Source organism: Sorex fumeus, unplaced genomic scaffold (genome assembly GCF_029834395.1).
Source record: "Sorex fumeus unplaced genomic scaffold, SorFum_2.1 ptg000163l, whole genome shotgun sequence".
Taxonomy (NCBI): Eukaryota; Metazoa; Chordata; class Mammalia; order Eulipotyphla; family Soricidae; genus Sorex; species Sorex fumeus.
In genome coordinates, this window is record NW_026606220.1 from 15,614 (window position 1) to 36,320 (window position 20,707).

Consider the following 20,707-nt stretch of genomic DNA (forward strand, 5'->3'; position numbering starts at 1 on the left):
AGAGGCAGAAGAAGAGGAAGAGGAAGAAGAAAAAGAAGAAAACAACGGAGGAGGAGGAGGAGGATGGAGAAGAAAACGATAGAGGAGGAGGAGGAGGAGGGAGAAGAAGAGAGAAGTAGAAAGAAGAAAGCAAGCAAGGGAGAAAGGGGTAGGAATGGCAAGATGGTAGGCAGCTTGGATGGAAGGACTGGCCAGATAGCAATAACTGATTTTGCAAAAATAAAGCCAGGCAGATGTGGCAATGAAATGACTCATTCCATACAAAGAGCAAGTTCCTCTTTGAAGGAGAGACTTGAAAGGCTAAAGAATGAAAAATCAAACTCACAACCTAGTGGAGCAGATTTCGGTCAAAATCCAGCAAGTTCAAAGCCTTCAAAATACAAAAGATCCTGTGGTGTTTTATGAACTAGCAGGAAGCCATCACAGAAATTATAAACGGCCAGAGGTAGGTGAAGTTGACAAAACAAAAATCTACCAGCCTTCAGTATCTAAAACAGGAGAGCAAATACAAAGTAAATACATGAATAAAGATTTCAGAGAAAAAGAATCAAGGATTCTGAAGAACCTAAGAAGCAAAGTCCAAGGTTGGTATTCATACAAAACGGACTGAAAACACAGAGGTTTATTACGATACCTTATTTAGGCAATTATCAGGACTTTCAATTATCCAAAGGGACAGAACCAGTTTTAGCCATTGGTTACTGTCAAATAAAGATATATATTCTGGCATGGGGTATATGTGTTTCTACATGTTATTACTACAATCATGTGTTTAAAGTGCTTTGGTATATTAAATTTCTACGGTATATTAAGTTAAATTTTGGTTCTTAAAGCCAACTTTATACTTTTAAGGTATATGCCATTTTTAAATAGGGTATTTCTCTAAGTTGCTTGATTTGGTTTCTTAATATTCAGTTGGAAACTTTTGTGTCCATATTCATGAAAATATTTGTCAATCTGGGGGGTAAACTTTGGTTCAGGCATGAGAGTAATATTGATCTGATTAAGAATTTTTAAATTTTTGTTTCTATTGAAGGGCATTCTGGGACTAACAAAACTATTAATGATGGTTTTCACGCACGTAATTCCAACACCCCCATCACCATACCTCCCCAAAGACCCCAGTGCAGAGGGGTGCTCACTAAGAAACTGCCCCCTTTGTTATTATTTTTAAGGTACTGGGATGACTACCATGGATTTTTTTAAGTGTTCACTAACTATAAATTTCTAGCATAATCCATATGGTAAAATGAACGTGGTGTATACTTTATAAAAAATTAGTACATTTCTAATATAATCTCTTATCAAAGGTCAGATAAAAATTTCTACCTCCTTCTCAATTCCAGTCATCTTTATATTTTAGTAATTTTAGTAATCTTCTATCTTTGCTGCTGGTCAGTCTTCCTATAGCTGTTAAGATTTGTTGATATTTTCAAAGCTCTAACACTCTTAGTTACTCTTTAATGCCTTAGCATTTTGTTTCATTTAGTTTCCCTCAACATTTATTATTTCATTCCTTCTGCTCATTTGGGTTTAGTTTGTTGATCTTTGACTAGTATCTTAAGGAAGAAGAACAGGGTATTGGTTTCAGATGCTTCTTTTCAAATAGTCTTTACAGTTATAACCTTCTCACTGATAACTGTGTTAAGCTGATGAATTACCAAAGTTTTTACAAAGACTTAATTTAGGAAAACAGAAAGAAATGGGAGAGTCAAGCAGGGAAGCTCTGCATTGTGGGGCGAGTCTCCTAAAGCAGAACTCCTCCAGGAATTTCAGTACTCTATACACCATTTTCCTTCATTGCAAATTACTTTCTATATTTCTTTATGATATATTCTCTGGCCTGTTGCTTAGTTAGGAGTATGTTAATGTCTTCCTTTACCCATGTCCCCTATTTTTGGTTTTGGGGCCATACCCAGTGATGCTCAGGGCTTTCTGCTGGCTCTACACTCAGGGATCTCTCAGTGGGGCTCAGAGGACCACACTGGGTACCAGGGATCAAACCCGGGTCCACTCTCCTTGCTGTACTATTACTCCAACCCTCACTCATAATTTCACCATATGAATAAAATTTTCCCAATTCCCTTTCTGCTGTTGATAGCTAATTTCATTCATCTGAGATGGGAAAAGATGTCTATATTGTTTTGTATAGTTTAAAACTAAAAACTTAAAAACCTTTAAAGGTTTAAAGCATACAATTCTTATTTTTTGGTTCACTCCAGAAAACATGCCTGAGAATCCATATGCTCTGAGATTGTTTGAGAGAGCAATGGTCTCTTCGATTTACTCCACGGATACTGCTGTTCTGTCTTGTGTTTGTGTTGATGCTCAGCTTGTTGTTTTTAGGGACCTCACCCGGAAGTTTGTGGTAGCAGGGATCAAACTCAGTGCCTTGCACAGGCTAGTATGTACTCTGCCCCTTGAGATTAGCCCCTGTCTAATTAATTTTTTTTATCAAAGTAGAGAATTAAACGCTCCATGGTTAGTTCTGAGTTGCCTACTTTTCCTTTTAATACTGTCGCTTTTACATAACATTATCTGAGATTCTGTGCTTAGTTATATATAACTTTGTAATTGTCATCTCTTCTGGATGGCTTGGCCTTTTATCATTCAGAGCTCTTCAAGGCTGTTTACAGAACGATGGAGAAAGGTCGGGAACAAGGAGTCCTGTTCTAACAGAGAAACAGTCATTTAAAAACATAACATTTCTCAGATTGTTGTGAACTTTTGGTTACTTTGGAGAAGGTTTATTTTGCAATTTCAAAAATGTTCTTGTTGCTTCTGTGGAGAAATGGATTTTCAAAAATCCTTAGTCCAAATTCCAACATTGCTCCCTCATTAAAGATTAGGGATGAGGGGTGTTGGGCCACACTGAGTGGTGCTCCAGGGTCCCTCCTGGCAGTGCTGCTGGGGACCATGTGTGGAGCCGGGAATCAAACCAGATGGGTTGCGCACCGAACCATTGTCCTGAACCTTGACTCTAACCCTCAGCCCTTCATTAAAGATTTATTCATTTTATATGTCTATTTTGGGCTGGAGCGATAACACAGCAGGTAGGGCGTGCACACGGCCAACCAGGGTTCGATTTCTCCATCCCTCTCGGAGAGCCCAGCAAGCTACCGAGAGTATCCCGCCCGCACGGCAGAGCCTGGCAAGCTACCCGTGATGTATTCGATATGCCAAACACAGTAACAAGTCTCAAAATGGACACGTTACTGGTGCCCGCTTGAGCAAATCGATGAACAATGGGAGGACAGTGCTACAGTGCAAATGCCTATTTTAGAACTTAAAATTTAAATGACTATCAAATATATATACTTTTTTATCTGAATTTGAGGACATATTCCCTTAAATTTCCTCATATTTGCCTTTCCATGCTTTTTTTTTTTTCTTTTCGGGTCACATCTTGCGATGCACAGGGGTTACTCTTGCTCTGCACTCAGGAATCACCCCTGGAGGTGCTCAGGAGACCATATGGGATGCTGGGAATTGAACCCAGGTTGGCCGTGTGCCCTACCCGCTGTGCTATTGCTCCAGCCCCTACCTTTCCTATCTTTCATGTTGACTGAACTATACTCTTTTCTGCAGACTATGAATTAAGTAATTCTTGATACATTAACCTATATTCAATAAGTTCTTGGTGGCTCTTTCTGCTTTAAGGAATATCATACAGAGGACACCTAAATCCCTGTTCCACGACCACTTTCTGAACACCAACTTCTATCTCCTGTAACCATCATCCAGACACATGGATTTTTTTTTTTCTTCTCCTTAGCTCTTTGGTCACACCCAAATGTACTGAGACACTGGGGGCCCTATGTAGTGTCAAGGATCAATCCAGGGCCTATACTTTTTTTTTTTTTTTGCCTTTTGGGTCACACCCGGCGATGCACAGGGGTTATTCCTGGCTCTGCACTCATGCACTCAGGAATTACCCCTGGCGGTGCTCAGGGGACCATATGGGATGCTGGAAATCGAACCTGGGTTGGCCACATGCAAGGCAAACGCCCTCCCTGCTGTGCTATCGCTCCAGCCCCGCAGGGCCAATACTCTCAAGGGAAGCCCTGAACACGCTGTATTAGCTCTCTGGCCCCAGACACATTGTATTTCCCTCTAAAAGCGCTACCCCGCCCAAGGGTAATCCCTACCCTAACTATTGCTTGAGTCTTAAAAGTCTTTTTCTTACATTTATTGAAAGTCGGTGTCTTCTTCTAAGTATAAAAAAGAAAATAAAGTTGAGAACTCAGAGAAATAAAAGTGATATTATAATTACTCTGCAAGAACTAAGGCTTAAGTCTAGCTGTAGAACAATTTCTGAAGTGAAGGTGTCTGCTCTTACATCAGTAAGAGCAACAGGAAGAAACGTTAGCATATGGAGTCAAAATTTGAAAACTTCCAGAAGTGTAGGAGTACATATTAATTTGATCATTTTATGTATTAGAATGGTATTTTGTGACCCTGACTTATATATTAAAAAGTCTGTATACAATAGGCAAAACTTGCAAGTGTTCTTCAGATAAATTTGAACACTATATAAAACCCTTAAATTTTCAATTTTGACTTTGGATTCTGTGTACTGTCTGCAGTTTAAATATATAAATTTAAATAAATATAGATATTTATAAATATCTTTATATATAAACTAATATACTTGCAGAAAATTTATAATATAAATATTATAATATAGTCAATATATTTACATATAGCAGACATAAATATATAATGAATATAATATACATATATTTATATTTATATATTTTGTATATATTTACATACACATATTTTATATTTATATTTATTGATATTTATTTTATTTATATTTGGATGCACTTTTATATATTTATATCTATTTTATATATGTATAATATAAATATGAAAAGCTTATTAATATATACAAAGCTTGTTATTCAAATATCATCCAATTAGATTTGCTAGCGGTTCTCAGTATTTTAGAATCTCTATACAGAACTGGCACTTGCTAATACTTCTAAGTTTTCTATCTCTTATTTATTTAAAAATAAAAACTTGGATTTCCATAATAATGAACAATGAAAAACATGAAGGTAGTCAAAAATATTTTATGAATTGCACTTAATTTCTCTTTCCTCATCTTGTTTTGCGGCCACACCTGGCTGTGCTCAGGGCTTGCTCCTGGCTCTGTGCTGGGGATCGAATTTGGATCAGCTGAGTGCAAGGCAAGCACCTTAGCCAGTATACTATGTCTCCAGCCAACATCCCCATAACTTTTACTTCTTACAATTCCCAATTTTATTACTGAATCTCAGTTTAATATGTCAGAAATTTGAAAAATTATATATATTTTATGTAAAATGTTAATATATAACATGCAAATAAAATAAATATAAATAAATGTAGCACTGTCCTGTTGTTCATCGATTTGCTTGAGCGGGCACCAGTAACGTCTTCATTGTGAGACTTGCTGTTACTGTTTTTGGCATATCAAATACACCATGGGGTGCTCGCCAGGTTCTGCCGTGCAGGTGTGATACTCTCAGTAGCTTGCCAAGCTCTCCAAGAGAGATGGATGGAGGAATCAAACCTGGGTTCGCCGTGTGCAAGGCAAATGTACTACCTGCTGTGCTATGGCTCCAGCCCATAAATAAATGTATAACTAAATGTATAAATAATTTATATTATATTATTTATATGTGTATAATATAAACATAACATATAAATATATTTATATATACATATATAAATATATTATAATATAAATAAATATAAATATCACTATAATATAAATATATAAATGAATAAATAAAAATCATATAAATATATAATGTACTATATATTATATAGATATATGTATTTTTATATATGTATACATATTTGCATGCATATGTGAATTTGTATTTACACATTTATTTATAAATAAAAATTCATATGTGCATGTAAATATATAAATATATATTCATGTATTAAATATACATATATCTATATATACATATACAGTGTATATACTTATATATTTATCTTATATTTATCTTATACACATACAAATATATATAAATATATAAAATTTCATTTCAAGTATAAATATATAAGTAACATAAATATCCATAAATATAAGTTAAAATATATATTTATATGTATGTAAATAGGAATTTTATTTATATATTTATTTATAAATAAAAATTCATATGTGCATGTAAATATATAAATATATATTCATGTATTAAAATATACATCTATCTATATATACATATACAGTGTATATGTTTATATATTTATCTTATGTTATACACATATAAATATATATAAAATATATAAAATTTCATTACAAGTATAAATATATAAATAAAATAAATATCAATAAATATAAGTTAAAATATATATTTATATGTATGTAAATATATGTATATATAAATATGTCTAAATAGGTGTTAAATATGTAAAAATATATGTGTTTATTATATTCATTTATGCAATTATATGTTATACATTTATATATTATGTTTTAAATTTTATATAAACATATTTACACATTTATATATTTATTTAAATTTCTATATTTAGGTTTTGTAAAAGATTTGTAGTATATATTTACATACTCTGCTGATTGTCCTATTTCTAATTTTTATTTATATAAATATATTTATGAATTTATATATTTATTTGAATTTATATATTTGATATAAATATATTAATATGTTTATATTAAATACAATATAAATTCACATGAATATATTGAATATTTTAATAGTATAGCAAATATTTTAATAAATTCCTAAGTAGTTCTATGAATATATAAATAGGTAATGCAGATTTATATATAAATAAAATAAATAGGATATAACTAAAATAAATATGAATAAAGAAATGATAAACAAAATAACAAATATATAGAAAGATATAATGTATTTATATAATAACATAGAAAAGAGTAAAGAGTCCTAACAGGCTGTGCAGGGTTTGTTGTTGCTTTTTGTTGTGTAGACTACTCTCTTGTTTTGCTGTCTCCAGCCACTTGTTATTATGCCGTGCTTTTTCAACCCGTGTCTGTCGCTCTCCCTGACTTTTCTCAGCATGATCCGTTCCAGTTCTATCCACGTAGCAGCGAACTGCGTGATTCTGTCTTTTCTCTTGGCCTAACAGCATAGAGACCATCCTCTCCTTACCTAGTCATCCTTCCCGGGACGCTTGGGTTGTTTTGAGATTTTGGTTATTGTGAAAAGTGCGGCAAGAAACATAGGAGCACAGATCTCTTTCCTGAATCAAGATTTTGGGCTCTTGGGGTAAAATGTCCAAGACTGGACTTGCTAGGCCATATAGAAGTTCAATTCTCCCTCTCCCTCCCTCCTTCCCTCCCTCCCTCCTCCCTCTCCCTCCGGCTCTCAGTGTCTGTCTGTGACTGTCTCTCTCTCTGTCTCTCTGCCTCTGTCGCTCTCTGAGAAATGTCTATTTTTTTTCAAAAGGGTTGGGCAAGGCCACTAGCCAAGGATGAGGGTTTCTTCCCCCATCTCCCAACACCGCCTACCTATACTGAATAGGACTTTCTGATTTTATTCCTCCCATTCTCCTAGTGATTCTTTGGAACAGAAGTCGTGCAATATAATTATTTGCCCAAAATATTTCAATCGCTTCCGTTTTCACCTAGGAACAACCTTTAATGTTGTACAATCCCTGATCCCCCTCTCAATCGCATCTTCTGTGGCCTTCCTCCCTACCCTGTCCAGTCTTTCTGGCCTTTTGGATCTACTGGGAAAAGTCACTTTTCTAATTCAGGATCTTGTTCCAGGCTGTACCTTCTCAGCCCGAAGCACAGTCTCCAAAGACATCTGGATCGCTCACCCCTGGAGTGCTTTTGAAAATCTCTGAAGCGGAGCCTGGAAAAATAGCACAGTGGGTAACGTGCTTGCCTTGCACCTGAATGACCCAGGTTTGATATCTGCCACTCTATATGGTTCCCTGAGCACTGAAAAATGAGCCAGGAATAAGCCCTGAGCATTGCCAGGTATAGCCTCCAACCAAACAACAACAACACCACCACCACCACCACCACCACCAACAACAACAATAATATCTCTGCTCTTGGCACTTTTTTTTTATAAAAAAAAAGGACTACTGGGATCCGTGATGGTGGGAAATGGACACTGGTGGAGGGATGGGTATTTGATCATTGTATAACTGAAACCCAAGCACAAAACTTTGTAAGTCTACAACTGTGCCTCATGGTGTGTCACTAATAAACATTTAAAAAACAAAAAAGGACCATGCTGATTATCCTATTTCTAATTTCCGTGGCAACACCTACCCTCTACCTAGACCAGGTCTCCCTTATTCTGTAAAACTTACGTTTTTCCTTGGTGCAGCTCACTCCATAGCATCCTTCCTACTTTCCTTTGGAACTTGTGGCTTATTTGATCTCTATAATATATACCCCAGGAAAGCAGGGGTTCGTTGCATTCGTGGATATATCTAACCTCCTAGAAGAGGGCCTTTGGGCTCATCTCTGTCTGCCGACACACAGGAGACACACCTGTCAGTGTTGGACAATGTGCCATGCATAATGATCTCCGTCTTTCAGATGCACATTTCGCTTGCAGACACAGAGCTAAATCGAATTTAGACATGATTCATACAAACTGTGGTATGAGCCCTGAAGACTTCCTATAGGAAACTGAGTCCCAAATTCCCTAGCGCCGTAAACTCACTCAAACTCTATTTAAATGGGATTTTTCTAATACATTTGAAAATAGGACATGTAGATAGTCATTCTCTGTCAGATTTATAGCTAATGAGAAAGCAATATTTTCTAAAACTGAGTAAATCTCGAGAGTCTTTTCCTGTCTGCCACTTACTACAGAAAACTGGCTCCAAGTACCTGGGGATTTCAGAAACAAATACAGATTGTGTTGAAGGAATCCTGATGTCAGAAAGTGGCATTTCTTTTTTTTAAGCTTAGTTATTTTATTATTATTATTATTATTATTATTATTATTATTGCTTTTTGGGTCATACCCAGCAATGCACAGGGGTTACTCCTGGCTCTGCGCTCAGGAATTACCCCTGGCAGTGCTTAGGGGACCATATGGGATGCTGGGAATTGAACCCGGGTTGGCCGCGTGCAGGGCAAACGTCCTACCCACTGTGCTATTGTTCCAGCCCCAGAAAGTGGCATTTCTGACCCAACTCTGCCTCCTAGATAAATTAGGAAGAGTTGTTTCAATGGAATTACAGAGAGCTTCATGTGAAATAGTGAGACAAGGTTTGCTGTCTACAAAGAACACTACAAAGAGTGTCAGCTCCCAGCGCAGCCCAGCTTCTCGATCATTCCCTGCCTGTGGAGCTTCAAAGGTCTCAGCCTCAAAATGACTAAGAGACAGGCAGGAAGTACTGTGTTTTATCAAAAGACGATCTGACAAAGAGAAGGCACGAAAATACATACAACTCCCAAACTTCAGGGGGCAGGCATGCACATCCATAGGAAAATCTTCCAAGTGCATGGGGCACTCAGCGTGAATTGTTAACCTGGAAAAAAAAGAGAAAGAAATTCAATCGCGCTCAAATTAATGCAGTAAAGATGAAGCCCAGTTCTCACTCCAGTGCTCTAGAGAATAAGGGAATTCCCTGAGACCCAAATTCTTAGGAACACAGGGGAAGGAGTAAATGAACTGGGAGGCCTCATAAAGCAGCATCTGTTATTCAGACAGTTAGACAGAATCTGAATCCCAGTTTAGCACCTTTAGAATAACAGATCGAATTTAGTCACCCCAACTAAGCTCCCTTAACTACTTACCGCCCCCGCCCCACCCCCCATGCCCCAGAAGTCTGCAAATACCAGGTCCTGACTCATTCACTCCTGATAGAAGCTAAATTACTTCAGAAATAATTCTCGGCAGGACACCCTAGGAGTTAACCAATTAAAGGAACAAACTGGGCTGGAGCAATAGCACAGCAGGTAGGACGTTTGCCTTGCATGCAGCCGACCCAGGTTTGATTCCTCCCTCCCTCTTGAGAGCCTGGCAAGCTACCGAGAGTATCCCTCCCACCCGGCAGAGCCTGAGAAGCTCCCTGTGTTGTATTCGATATGCCAAAACCAGTAACAACAAGTGTCACAATGGAGATGTTACTGGTGCCCGCTCGAGCAAATCAATGAACAACGGGAGGACAGTGCGACAGTGTTACAGTGCTACTAGAGATGGAAGGGCTGTGGCAGGGAAATCTGTACCCCCATCATGAACAGGTGCAAAGCAGAAGGTGGCAGCACGGTTCACAGCAACTGCCAGGGCTTTGCGAAGAGCGACTCTCGTGGAGCACATGCGCACAATTATGCATCTGGAAATGTCCAGAACAAAACCACAAGGGGAATGCAGGATGTAAAACCCTCAGAAGTCAAGTCTAAAAAGTTCATGCTTTTTTGGGGTGGGGCGGGGGAAGGGAGACAGGAGGGTGGGTAGTGGTGGTTTGAGCCACACCCAGCAGTGCTCAGGGCTTACTCCTGGCTCTGTGTTCAGGTATATGTAGCGTTGGGGATCAAACCAGGTTTGACCATATGCAAGTGCCTTACATCCTGTCCTATCTTTCTGGCTAGACTTCGTTGGGGTGGGGGGCCTCAAATTTCCCTGGCCTAGAAAATACCCTTCTAAGTCGAAAGGGGACCCACACAGCAAAAATTCAAAGTTCTTCAGAGAGGAACTACAGGAGCTAATTCTAAGTAACTTGTGTACCTTCCCATCATATCTGATCCGATTCCTGCGAGGTTCTTACAGTGCAGCTGGTCCTGATTAGCACCTTCAATCCCAGTTAACCCTAAGGAATGTGTTACCTATTGCACAAAGGACCAGTGCAGAAACAATGGACATCACTCAGAGTCAGCTAATGAAAGCAAACATTGGTGTTAGCAAGAACGGGAGGCTCAGAGGCTGAAACGGAGGACCTGCCCGTCAGGAAATACTTTCTCATCTTTTTTTTTGTTTGTTTTTTTGGTTTTTTTTTGTTTTTTTTTGACTCTAGAAGATATTTTTTATAGATTTGTTTGTTGAAAAAGCACAGAAAAGCCTATACAATATTTATGACTAAAACTTTTGAATAACTGAATTTCAGCCCTCACTCCCTTGCCATGCTTTTATTTCCAGTTTCCCCATTTAAACAAACAGAAGTTGGAATTAGATGCCAAGCGCTCGTCTAGTTCTAACAAGTTCTTTGGGCATTTACAAAACGTCTCATGTGTCTCAAACAAACGCTTAATTCTCCAGTCACCCTGCAGCATCCTACCAAATCATCCTTTATTCTTAAGATACAAAGGCGGGTTCATGACTCAAAGAATCTGACACAAGAGAAATGTATTTCATCAAGAACCCCGCGTCTTGTGTTGGATACTTAAAAGGTGCCACCAGGGTTTAATAAAGAAAACGGTGTTCCTTTTCTACACTTATATTAGTATTTCCAATATACTGCTTCTTATGAGTAATGCCAAGGGGAAATTGCTTTATGTCTATCCATCAGGCCCTGGGACACAGCAAAGAAGACGACAAAAAGAGATTTCTGCCAGAGGCTGAAGGTACTGATTCCTGGTTAAGAATGGAACTGATTTATAACAACTGTCCTCTCTTTCTTTTTCCTTTCATTCTGTATCTTTTCTTTGCTTTTTTTTGGTGTTGGGGCCATACCTGGCGATGCTAGAGGTTACTCCTGGCTCTGTGCTCAGGGACCACTCTTGACCTTGCTCAAGGGACCATATGGAGTACTAGGGGTTGAACCTGGGTCAGCTGCATGAGAGGCAAGTGCCCTGCCCACTGTGCTATCTCTTCGGCACCACTTTCCTTTCTTTCTTCTTTTCTACTTGTGCTCTTCCACATTAAGCACTGAGCAGAGAGAAGAAGGCAGGTGTCTGTGGGGCAGGGTACTTCCGGGCCAGATCACGCCCTGCTCCTCAGACATGTTATCTACACACCTGAATGCTCGCTGATTTCTGGTGCTATAGTATCTTCTCTTTTTGCTGTGCTCCACCTCCAGACAACTTAAGTCCTTCTGCAGAGCAATGGCCCCACCAAGTCTAATATAGTCACCACAGTCTATGCCAGAGACAAAAGTGTCCTCCCCCCATTGGTTTGTTCTTGTGACAAGAGTCTTGAAGTTCATGAACTTAGCACATTTTTTATTTAATTTTTTTTGCGTTTTTTTTTTTTAGGTCACACCTGGCAATGCACAGGGGTTGCTCCTGGCTCTGAACTCAGGAATTACCCCTGGCGGTGCTCAGGGGACCATATAGGATGCTGGGAATCGAACCCAGGTTGGCTGAGTGCAAGGCAAACACCCTACCCACAGTGCTATTGCTCCAGCCCTCTGAACTTAGCACATTTTTAATTGTGCAGTATTGTACTGTGAATTAGTAAATATTGACAGATATTACTCCAAACAAAACATACCAAATGACTACAGGTCAGGATCAGACAGTATAGTGGGCGGAGCGCTTTCCTTGCACTGGGCTGACTCCGGCTGGATCCCCAGTGATTCCTATGGATCCCTGGGATCACTAGGAGTGATCCCTGACCACAGAGCCAGGAGGAAGCTCTGAGCACTGCTGGGTGTGACCCCCAAATAAGATGGCTGCAACTGATGTACCAGGAATAGCACACCACACTGGATAGGAGGCAAAGTAAAAGGCAACCAATCTCGATTAAAAAAATATCAACATACAAGGCTTAATCTGTAACAACGTGCTAGTAATCTCTGATACAAGGGCTCAATGGTTCCTGGGTGAGATACAACAATCTTCACACACTTTCTTCTCAGGAAATCTTTTTTGATCATTCTTAGCCAATTATTCATAACAAGGAATACACAATAAATTGTTTAGGGGCTGCTATGGGGGCAGGCTTGGGTGGTGGTTGGGAAAATCGGAAATAATGGTGGTGGGAAGGTGTAAGAGTGGTGGGATGGGTGTTGGATATTGAACGGAATAAATCATCATGAACAACTTTATAAAAAGAAAATTAAATAAAAAAATTAAGATATCGGGGCTGGAGCAATAGTACAGCGGGTAGGGCTTTTGCCTCGCACGCGGCCGACGCGGGTTCTATTCCCAGCATCCCATATGGTCCCCTGAGCACCTGCAGGAGTAATTCCTGAGTACATGAGCCAGGAGTAACCCCTGTACATCGCTGGGTAAAGGTAAAAGGTAAAGGCCCTCCCGTTGTTCATCGATTTGCTTGAGCGGGCCCAGTAACGTCTCCATTGGAGACTTTGTTGTTACTGTGGTTGGCATATCGAATACGACACGGGGAGCTTGCCAGGCTCTGCCGTGCGGGCGAGATACTCTCGGTAGCTTGCCAGGCTCTCCGAGAGGGGCGGAGGAATCGAACTCGGGTCAGCCATGTTGGCTGCATGCAAGGCAAACGCCCTACCGCTGTGCTATCGCTCCAGGGTTGCAACCCACCAACATCGCTGGGTGTGACCCAAAAAAGAAAAAAAAAATTAAGATGTCTATGAATCCTTCTTTACTAAATTTGTAAACCATAACAACTTACTATGTGTTCTTGCATATTTTTTCCGTTTGTATATACTCATGCATTCAAAGTGCTGTTTATTGAATATTGTTGCTAGTGAGAAAAAAAACATTAGAATAAAGTGAAAATCTATCAAACAAAGTGATATGAACGTTCTTAATGTTTCTGTCGACCCTAGGATATATTCTTTGGAGAATTATATATTCAGCTTTTTTTGCCCATGTTCTGACTGAGATGTGTGATTTTTCTCCTGTTGTTGTGTGAGATGTTGTGTGTATTCTGGATATCAATCGGCTTGTGATATGTGAAATAAGAAAATATTCTTTCCAATATAGGTGACTTTTTAGGTTTTGTGGTACTGAATGTCTCACTTATGTTTTCTTCTATGTATTTCCTGGTTTATAAATTTTGTGCAATGTTTTGTGTGTGGTTCACAACGGGAAAAATAATGAAGGTGTCTAGAGTCCTGTGAAAAGGTATTGAGCATCATAAGTGAGGTCCTCTGCAGCGCCAGAGTGGGCATCCGAAGAGCAGCGAGCCGGCCACAGGTGCCACCTGCCATGGCTGCCCTCAAAGACAAGGTGGCTGCGGAAATGGCCTGTGTGGAAGGCCAGAGCACCGTGCCCACGAGAGCAGCACTTCTTTGTTTGACTTTGCAGAGAACCTACCCTCTGCTACTCAACAGTTTCCAGTTGCCGTGCATTCCACCACCTAAAACCAAGATGCATGACTGCCACTAGCCCCACCACACCACACGTCGATATTCCGTACACAACATGCCACTCATGGCCCAGGCCTCAGAATGTCATGCGCAAGCTTGTCTCTGGTCCCCTTTGGCTTCTCTCCTGCCATGGCCTCCTCCTCCGTGGTCCTCTGGCGCCAGCCACACTAGCTCCTCACTGCTCTTCCAGTGTTTTCGGCTCTCTTCCCCTGGGGTCTCTGGCTGCTGACACCCGGCCGCCCTCTGCTCTTGCCACTCCATGGCAATGGCACTCTCTTTGCCCATCAGAACAAACGCATACCACAATGGGCAATTTGTTTTTCTGTTTAGCATCATTTCTCTTCCCTTGCTTTAAAGTTCTGGCTTTCAGAATCTGAAAAAAACCTGAGTGCCCCAGAACAGATGACTGGTTAAAGAAACTTTGGTACATTTACCCAATGGAGTACTATGTAGCTGTTAGAAAAGATGAAGTCATGAAATTTACATACAAGTGGTACTACATGGAAAGTATCATGTTAAGCTAAATGACTCAGAAAGAAAGGGATAGACATAGAAAGACTGCATTCATCTGGGGAACATAAGGTAACAAAATAGGAGACTAACACCCAAGAATGCCCGAGATTAGTACCAGGAATTTTATTCCATGGTTTGGAGGCCAACCACACATGCTAGGGGGAAAGGGAGCTCAGATAGAGAAGGGAACACCAAATAAAGGTGTTGGGAGGATCCTCCCAGGAAGGGAGAAGCATGCTGAAAGTAGACTATAGACCAAACATGATTGTCACCCATTGCCTCTTTTGCAAACCACAACACCCAATAAGAGAGAGAGAACAAAAGGGAATGCCCTGCCACAGAGGCAGGGTGGGATGGGGAGATGGGGGATGGGAGGGATACTGGGATTTGTGTGGTGGAAAATGGGCACTGGTGGAGGGATGTGTATTTGATCACTGTATAATTGAAACCCAAGCACAAAAATTTTTAAGTCTACAACTGTACCTCATGATGTCTCACTAATAAAAATTTTTAAAAAATAAATAAAGTTCTGGCTTTCTATCTTGTCTTCTCTTTGAGGTGTGCCAAGAGCCAAGACCAAAATCTAGACTAAACCATTGTTTAGTTTCCAGCAAGTGAATAAAGTAATGGCTGAGGATTTCCCTAACAGCACAGACACCTGTCACCTGTCGGGACCAGGTGGAGAGGCGTTAAGCTATTCCTAAAGTTCCCATCAGACTTATATCTCAGTGTGACCCCATCAAGGTGGAACAGCTTACTTGTTGTTAGTATTTTTTAATTGTAGCTTTATTATAACAAAATTATTTATTGAATTTAAATGTATTTTTCTTTTTTAAAATTTTTATTAGTGAAACACCATGAGGTACAGTTGTAGACTTACAAATTTTTGTGCTTGGGTTTCAGTTATACAATGATCGAGTATCCATCCCTCCACTAGTGCCCATTCTCCACCACCACTAATCCCAGTATCCCTCCCACCCCCCATCCCCCCATCCCACCCTGCCTCTGTGGCAGGGCTCTCCCTTTTGCTCTCTCTCTCCTTTTGGGTGCTGTGGTTTGCAAAAGAGGAATTGAGTGGCAATCATGTTCGGTCTATAGTCTACTTTCAGCATGCATCTCCCATCTTGGGACGATCTTCCCATGAACTCAAATTTTAAAAAAAATTTTTTGGTATCTAGAAAACAAAATGGCAATTTTTAAATTTCAGAAGACTTTCTGAAAGTCTAATGACTTTCCCCCACTAAAATATCAAGCATATTAAAAACAACATTCAGTTCAAGCACATATAATCATAAAAAGTCACTCTAATTACTATTATTTTTAGTATTTTAGTACTTAGTAAGTTTTTTCTAATGGAGCTAGAAAGGAAAAAGTCCTTGTCTGACTTTTCAGATATAATTTTTTTAATTGAGTCACCATGAGATACAGTTACAAGCTTTCATAAGTTTGAGTTACAATCATACATGATCAAACACCCATCCAGCCGGTGGTGCACATTCCCCACCACCAATCTCCCCAGTATACCCCCCCTTTCCCACCCTCAACCTGCCTCCATGGCAGACAGCTTAACAAGTTCTCATCAATGAGACCACAGCCTGTCCCCACCATTTCAGAGCCAGGGTGGCCTTAGAAAGAGCATTGAGTTTTATCCCCCTCATACCTGACACATCAGAAAACAGAAATGAAGTAAGTTGCCCAGATCATGCGAGAAGTCTGGAACAGAGCTGACTAAATTTTTCTGACTCATCATTGTATTACTGAATATATATTATTTAATCACCAACCACGTGCCATTATTATTCAAAGAAATAAAAATACACAAGCAAACATACCAAAATTGTTGTCCTCTGAGAGTATATATCGGAGTATCAGTAACACAAGAATTCTACAGTGCATTAATAGGTGAGAAGCCTCAGGAATAAAAATAAAATATGTGTATCAAATGTTGGGGGGAAATGGCAGTTTTCAACAAGATATTCAGGTAACATCTCACTGAGTATTTGAATTCTGAAGCTTGTGACCACCTGGAGAAAGAACATTCGAAGGAGAAAAGCAAATGCAATGGTCCTAAGGTGGGAGTATGTCCAACGTATCGAGAAACAGCAAGTAGACTACTTGTGGCTGTAATGCAGAAATAAAAAGGGAGATTAGCAAATGAGTTCAAAGATAAACCCATGGGCAAGGAGACAAGATAGTGTAAGGTCTCTATGCGGATAATTAGTGGAAGAGGGACAGGGATTATCAGAGAAGAAATAAAATGCCCATTCATGATCCAAGCTCCTCAAAATTATGAGAAAGAGATTTTTTCATGTGTAAAGGGTATTTGAGAGAAAATTACATCTAGTATGACAGTAGATTAAAAAAATTCTCTTTTTTAAACATTTCATTTTTGTTCAAACTCTTGCCCACGGAAATCACAAGTAAGCTAGGGCTATACTCTCCCTCTCTCAATACTGTCATGGAGTAAATTTTAACCAGTGCAAGAAGAAAAGCAATAAGGCGTGAGAACTAATGTGCATCGACTTCTATTTCAGTGTTAAAATAGATATTGATGATAGCTGTCCAATTCTCTGAATTTAGCTGTACAGTCAATAAGGATGATTCATGTGAAAATACAGCTGTTTAAAGTGTAGGAAAACAAAATAAAGATTGGAAATGAAATTAACTTTGTTGTAAATATAAATGGTTTAGTCAGATATTCTATGTTTATAAAATAGAAATCCAATATCAAGTTTCTCTCCAAATTCATCTGTACTGTCAACATGTATCTTATGAAAATCTCAGATTTTCATTTTGTGAAAAAAGAACGCTGACCCTAAATATTTTATGATAAGACAGAGAATCTAGAATAGATGAAACATCTTTCAAAACGAAACTATATGAGAACTCGCACTTTCCAATTTCAAAGCATACTATAAAACCACAAAAACCAACTTGGTTTGGTCCAAAGGTAGACAATATGCAACAAAGAAAAAGGATATAGAAGGCTTGCCATAAGTGTGTGGAGGGGAGGAGATGAAGGGCAGTTAGGATAGAAAAGGGACTAATATGAAAATAATAGCTGGAAATGATCACTCTGGACAAGAACTGAGTGTTGTAAGTAGGTAAATGGATATACTTGATAACCTTTCAGCAAACCATAATACCCAAAAGGAGAGGGTGTGGGGAGAAAGAGAGAGAGAGAGAGAGAGAGAGAGAGAGAGAGAGAGAGAGAGAGAGAGAGAGAGAGAGTCCCTGCCATGAAAGTAGGGTGGTGGTGGAGGGAGGGGAAATTGGAAACTGGTGGTCGGAGATGGACAATGATGAAATCCAACCATGAACAATTTTGTAACTGTGTATCTCACTGTGATATAATTTAAAAGTATAAATTTAATTTTTTTAAAAAATGAAAGGAAAACGATTTTTAAAAATCCAGAAATAAATGTGTGGTAAATTGGTTTTTGACCCAGGTACCAAGGTCAGTGAAGAATGAAGGGTTTTTCAATAAATGGTGCTGGGAGAACCTTATATTTACCAAAAAAATCAACATAAACACTTATTTCATATCATTAGCAAAAATCAAATCCAATGTGTTACAGACAAAAGTTTAAATCAAAGAGAAGGCAGCACCAAATAAAGGGTGTTGGGAGAATCCTCCCAGGATGGGAGAAGCATGCTGAAAGTAGACTATAGACCAAACATGATTGCCACTCAATGACTCTCTTGCAAACTTCAGCACCCAAAAGGAGAGAGAGAGAACAAAAGGGAATGCCCTGCCACAGAGGCAGGGTGGGATGGGGGGATGGGGGTGGGAGGGATGCTGGGACCCGTGGTGGTGGAGGATGGGCACTGGTGGAGGGATGGGTATTTGATCATTGTATAATTGAAACCCAAGCACAAAAATTTGTAAGTCTACAACTGTACCTCATGGTGTTTCACTAATAAAAAAAAAGTTTAAATCAAAATTTCTAAAATAAATTAAAGTAAAATCTTTGTGACTTTGAGTCAAGCAAGTAGGACACCAAAAGCATGTATATATATATATATACATATATATATATATTCAAAGTTTAAAAAGTATCTCTTAAAAATATAGCTTAATTTCTTATGTAAAGAAAATTAGATGGTCATAAAGTAGGTGAATATATCTGTGAATCATATATTGATAAAGAATTTGTATCAACACTAGTGGACTGGACGGATGGGTGTTGGAACACTGTAGCTCTGAAACCCAACCATGATCGGCTATGTCCCTCTATAGCTCACGGTGATTCCATTTTAAAAAGAATTTGTATCAAATACATATAATTAAATCTTACTGTATAAAAATTAAGAAAACGATCAAATTTGCAAATGAAAATGAGGAAGCTATATAAATATCCATTTCATAAAGAATTCTATGAAGGGGAATTGGTTGGAGCGATAGAACAGTAAGGGCACTTGCCTTGCATAAACGGCTCACCCAGATTGGAACCCCGTTGTAAAAAACTATGCACGCAGAAGGTTGTGTGTTCGAGGGCTCTCTGGACAGCTCTATCTCACCGCCTGTGTTCGGTGCCCTAGAGCCTCTGTGTGTGGCCTGGATCAGGACAGCTGTTGGCCAAGGGCAGACGAAGGAAGAGATGAGGGCCAGGCCGGTTGATCTTAGTGGCAGTTTATTACAAGGAAGTTTATCCCATAGAAGAAATTTATGTTATGGAGGACCCAGGTTCTCTCAAGCACATGTTTCCCTTGCTAGTCTCTCTGTGGTCCATCTTGCAGCCCTGCTCTCTGTTTGTCCAGCTCCCTTGTCTCTCCACCTCCCTGGGAGTCTGTTGTCACACTCCACCCAGTCAGGTAGCCAAATCAACATAAGAAAGCCATTCCTGAGGGCCCACCTAAAAGGTATTCTAAAGCCCTCCCTGACTGCTCCAGGCAAAATATCTCCTTAAGGTGTTTTTCTCTTTTCCTCAGTCCAATAAACTATCAATAAACTATCAACTATCAACTATTCCTGAGGCTATGCAGGAAGGACAGAACAGTGTTATCCTACATCTCCCCCTTTTTCTTTTTACAAAAAACAAAATTTGAAACAGGAAAAAAAATTACTAGCTATTTTTGTATGGACACAGTAAGAGATAACATTGAGACTTGTAGGGCAGCTCTCCTGGGAACATCTTGCCACAGACTCAGACTACTGAGCTCAGGCCAGATTAATCTTTCCTAACCCTAGCAGGGTCCAAATCTAGTTCTTACTTTTTGGATCATGACAGCATTTGTCCATGACCAAGCTCTTAACTTATAGTTAAGCATTATGGCACTTTGGCCAGGCCCATCTCAATGCCAGGGTAGCACATAGCTTATGGCTTGCCCTGGTTCCATCCAGTCCCTCGTCCGGACCATGCTTTTAGGGGTGCTAGGAAGAGATGGCAACTGAGGCTTAAGTTGAGAAAGCAGATGCCCAGGAATGAAATATCACTGAGAGTCACATTACAAAAGCATGTCTTCTTGTGTCCATACAAAAAGGACATTGCTCTGAATAAACTATGCAAAGGACTTAGGGAGAAGAGAAAAACAATATTTACAAGTCAACAGAGCACAAAGAAGTTACAAATAAACACAGAGGAATGGGAGCACTGTGATGAGAGCAACCCAATAAACCCAAACTACCTGAGGTTATGCAGGAAGGACAAAACAGTGTTATCCTACACCCTGTCACCCCATAAGGTGCCCAAATCCTGCCAGAAGTCATCCCTGAGTACAGAACCAGGAATAAGTCCTGAGCACCACTGGATGGGACCAAAATTTTTTTTAATTATATTGACTACAATTTAGTGCATACAATGTTTCAGTACAACAATCTCCTTTAAAAAATAAATTTATTATTGAAGAACTGAAATTTACAAAGTTATTGATACTTGAGTTATAGACATACAGTGTATCAGCACCAATCTGACCATGTGTCCCCAGTTTCCTTTCTCCCTACCCCCTTTGCCCACTAGCTTGACAGGAAGAATTCAGAGTTTGGTTGGCTGTAGTTTGG

The 20,707-nt window shown here is 39.4% G+C and overlaps 1 protein-coding gene across 1 annotated transcript in view; it reads right to left on the reverse strand.

The window, feature by feature from the left end:
* Nucleotides 1-347: 347 nt before the first annotated feature.
* The window catches only part of LOC130016642 (gamma-aminobutyric acid receptor subunit alpha-3-like), a 174,721-nt gene continuing 154,361 nt past the window's right edge, over nt 348-20,707 (reverse strand). Inside the window, exons 6-7 of the mRNA XM_056107365.1 lie at nt 9,243-9,492; nt 348-488 (exon numbers count right to left, since the gene is read on the reverse strand). Coding sequence (XP_055963340.1) covers nt 348-488; nt 9,243-9,492 — 391 coding nt within the window. The remainder of the gene's footprint in view (nt 489-9,242; nt 9,493-20,707) is intronic.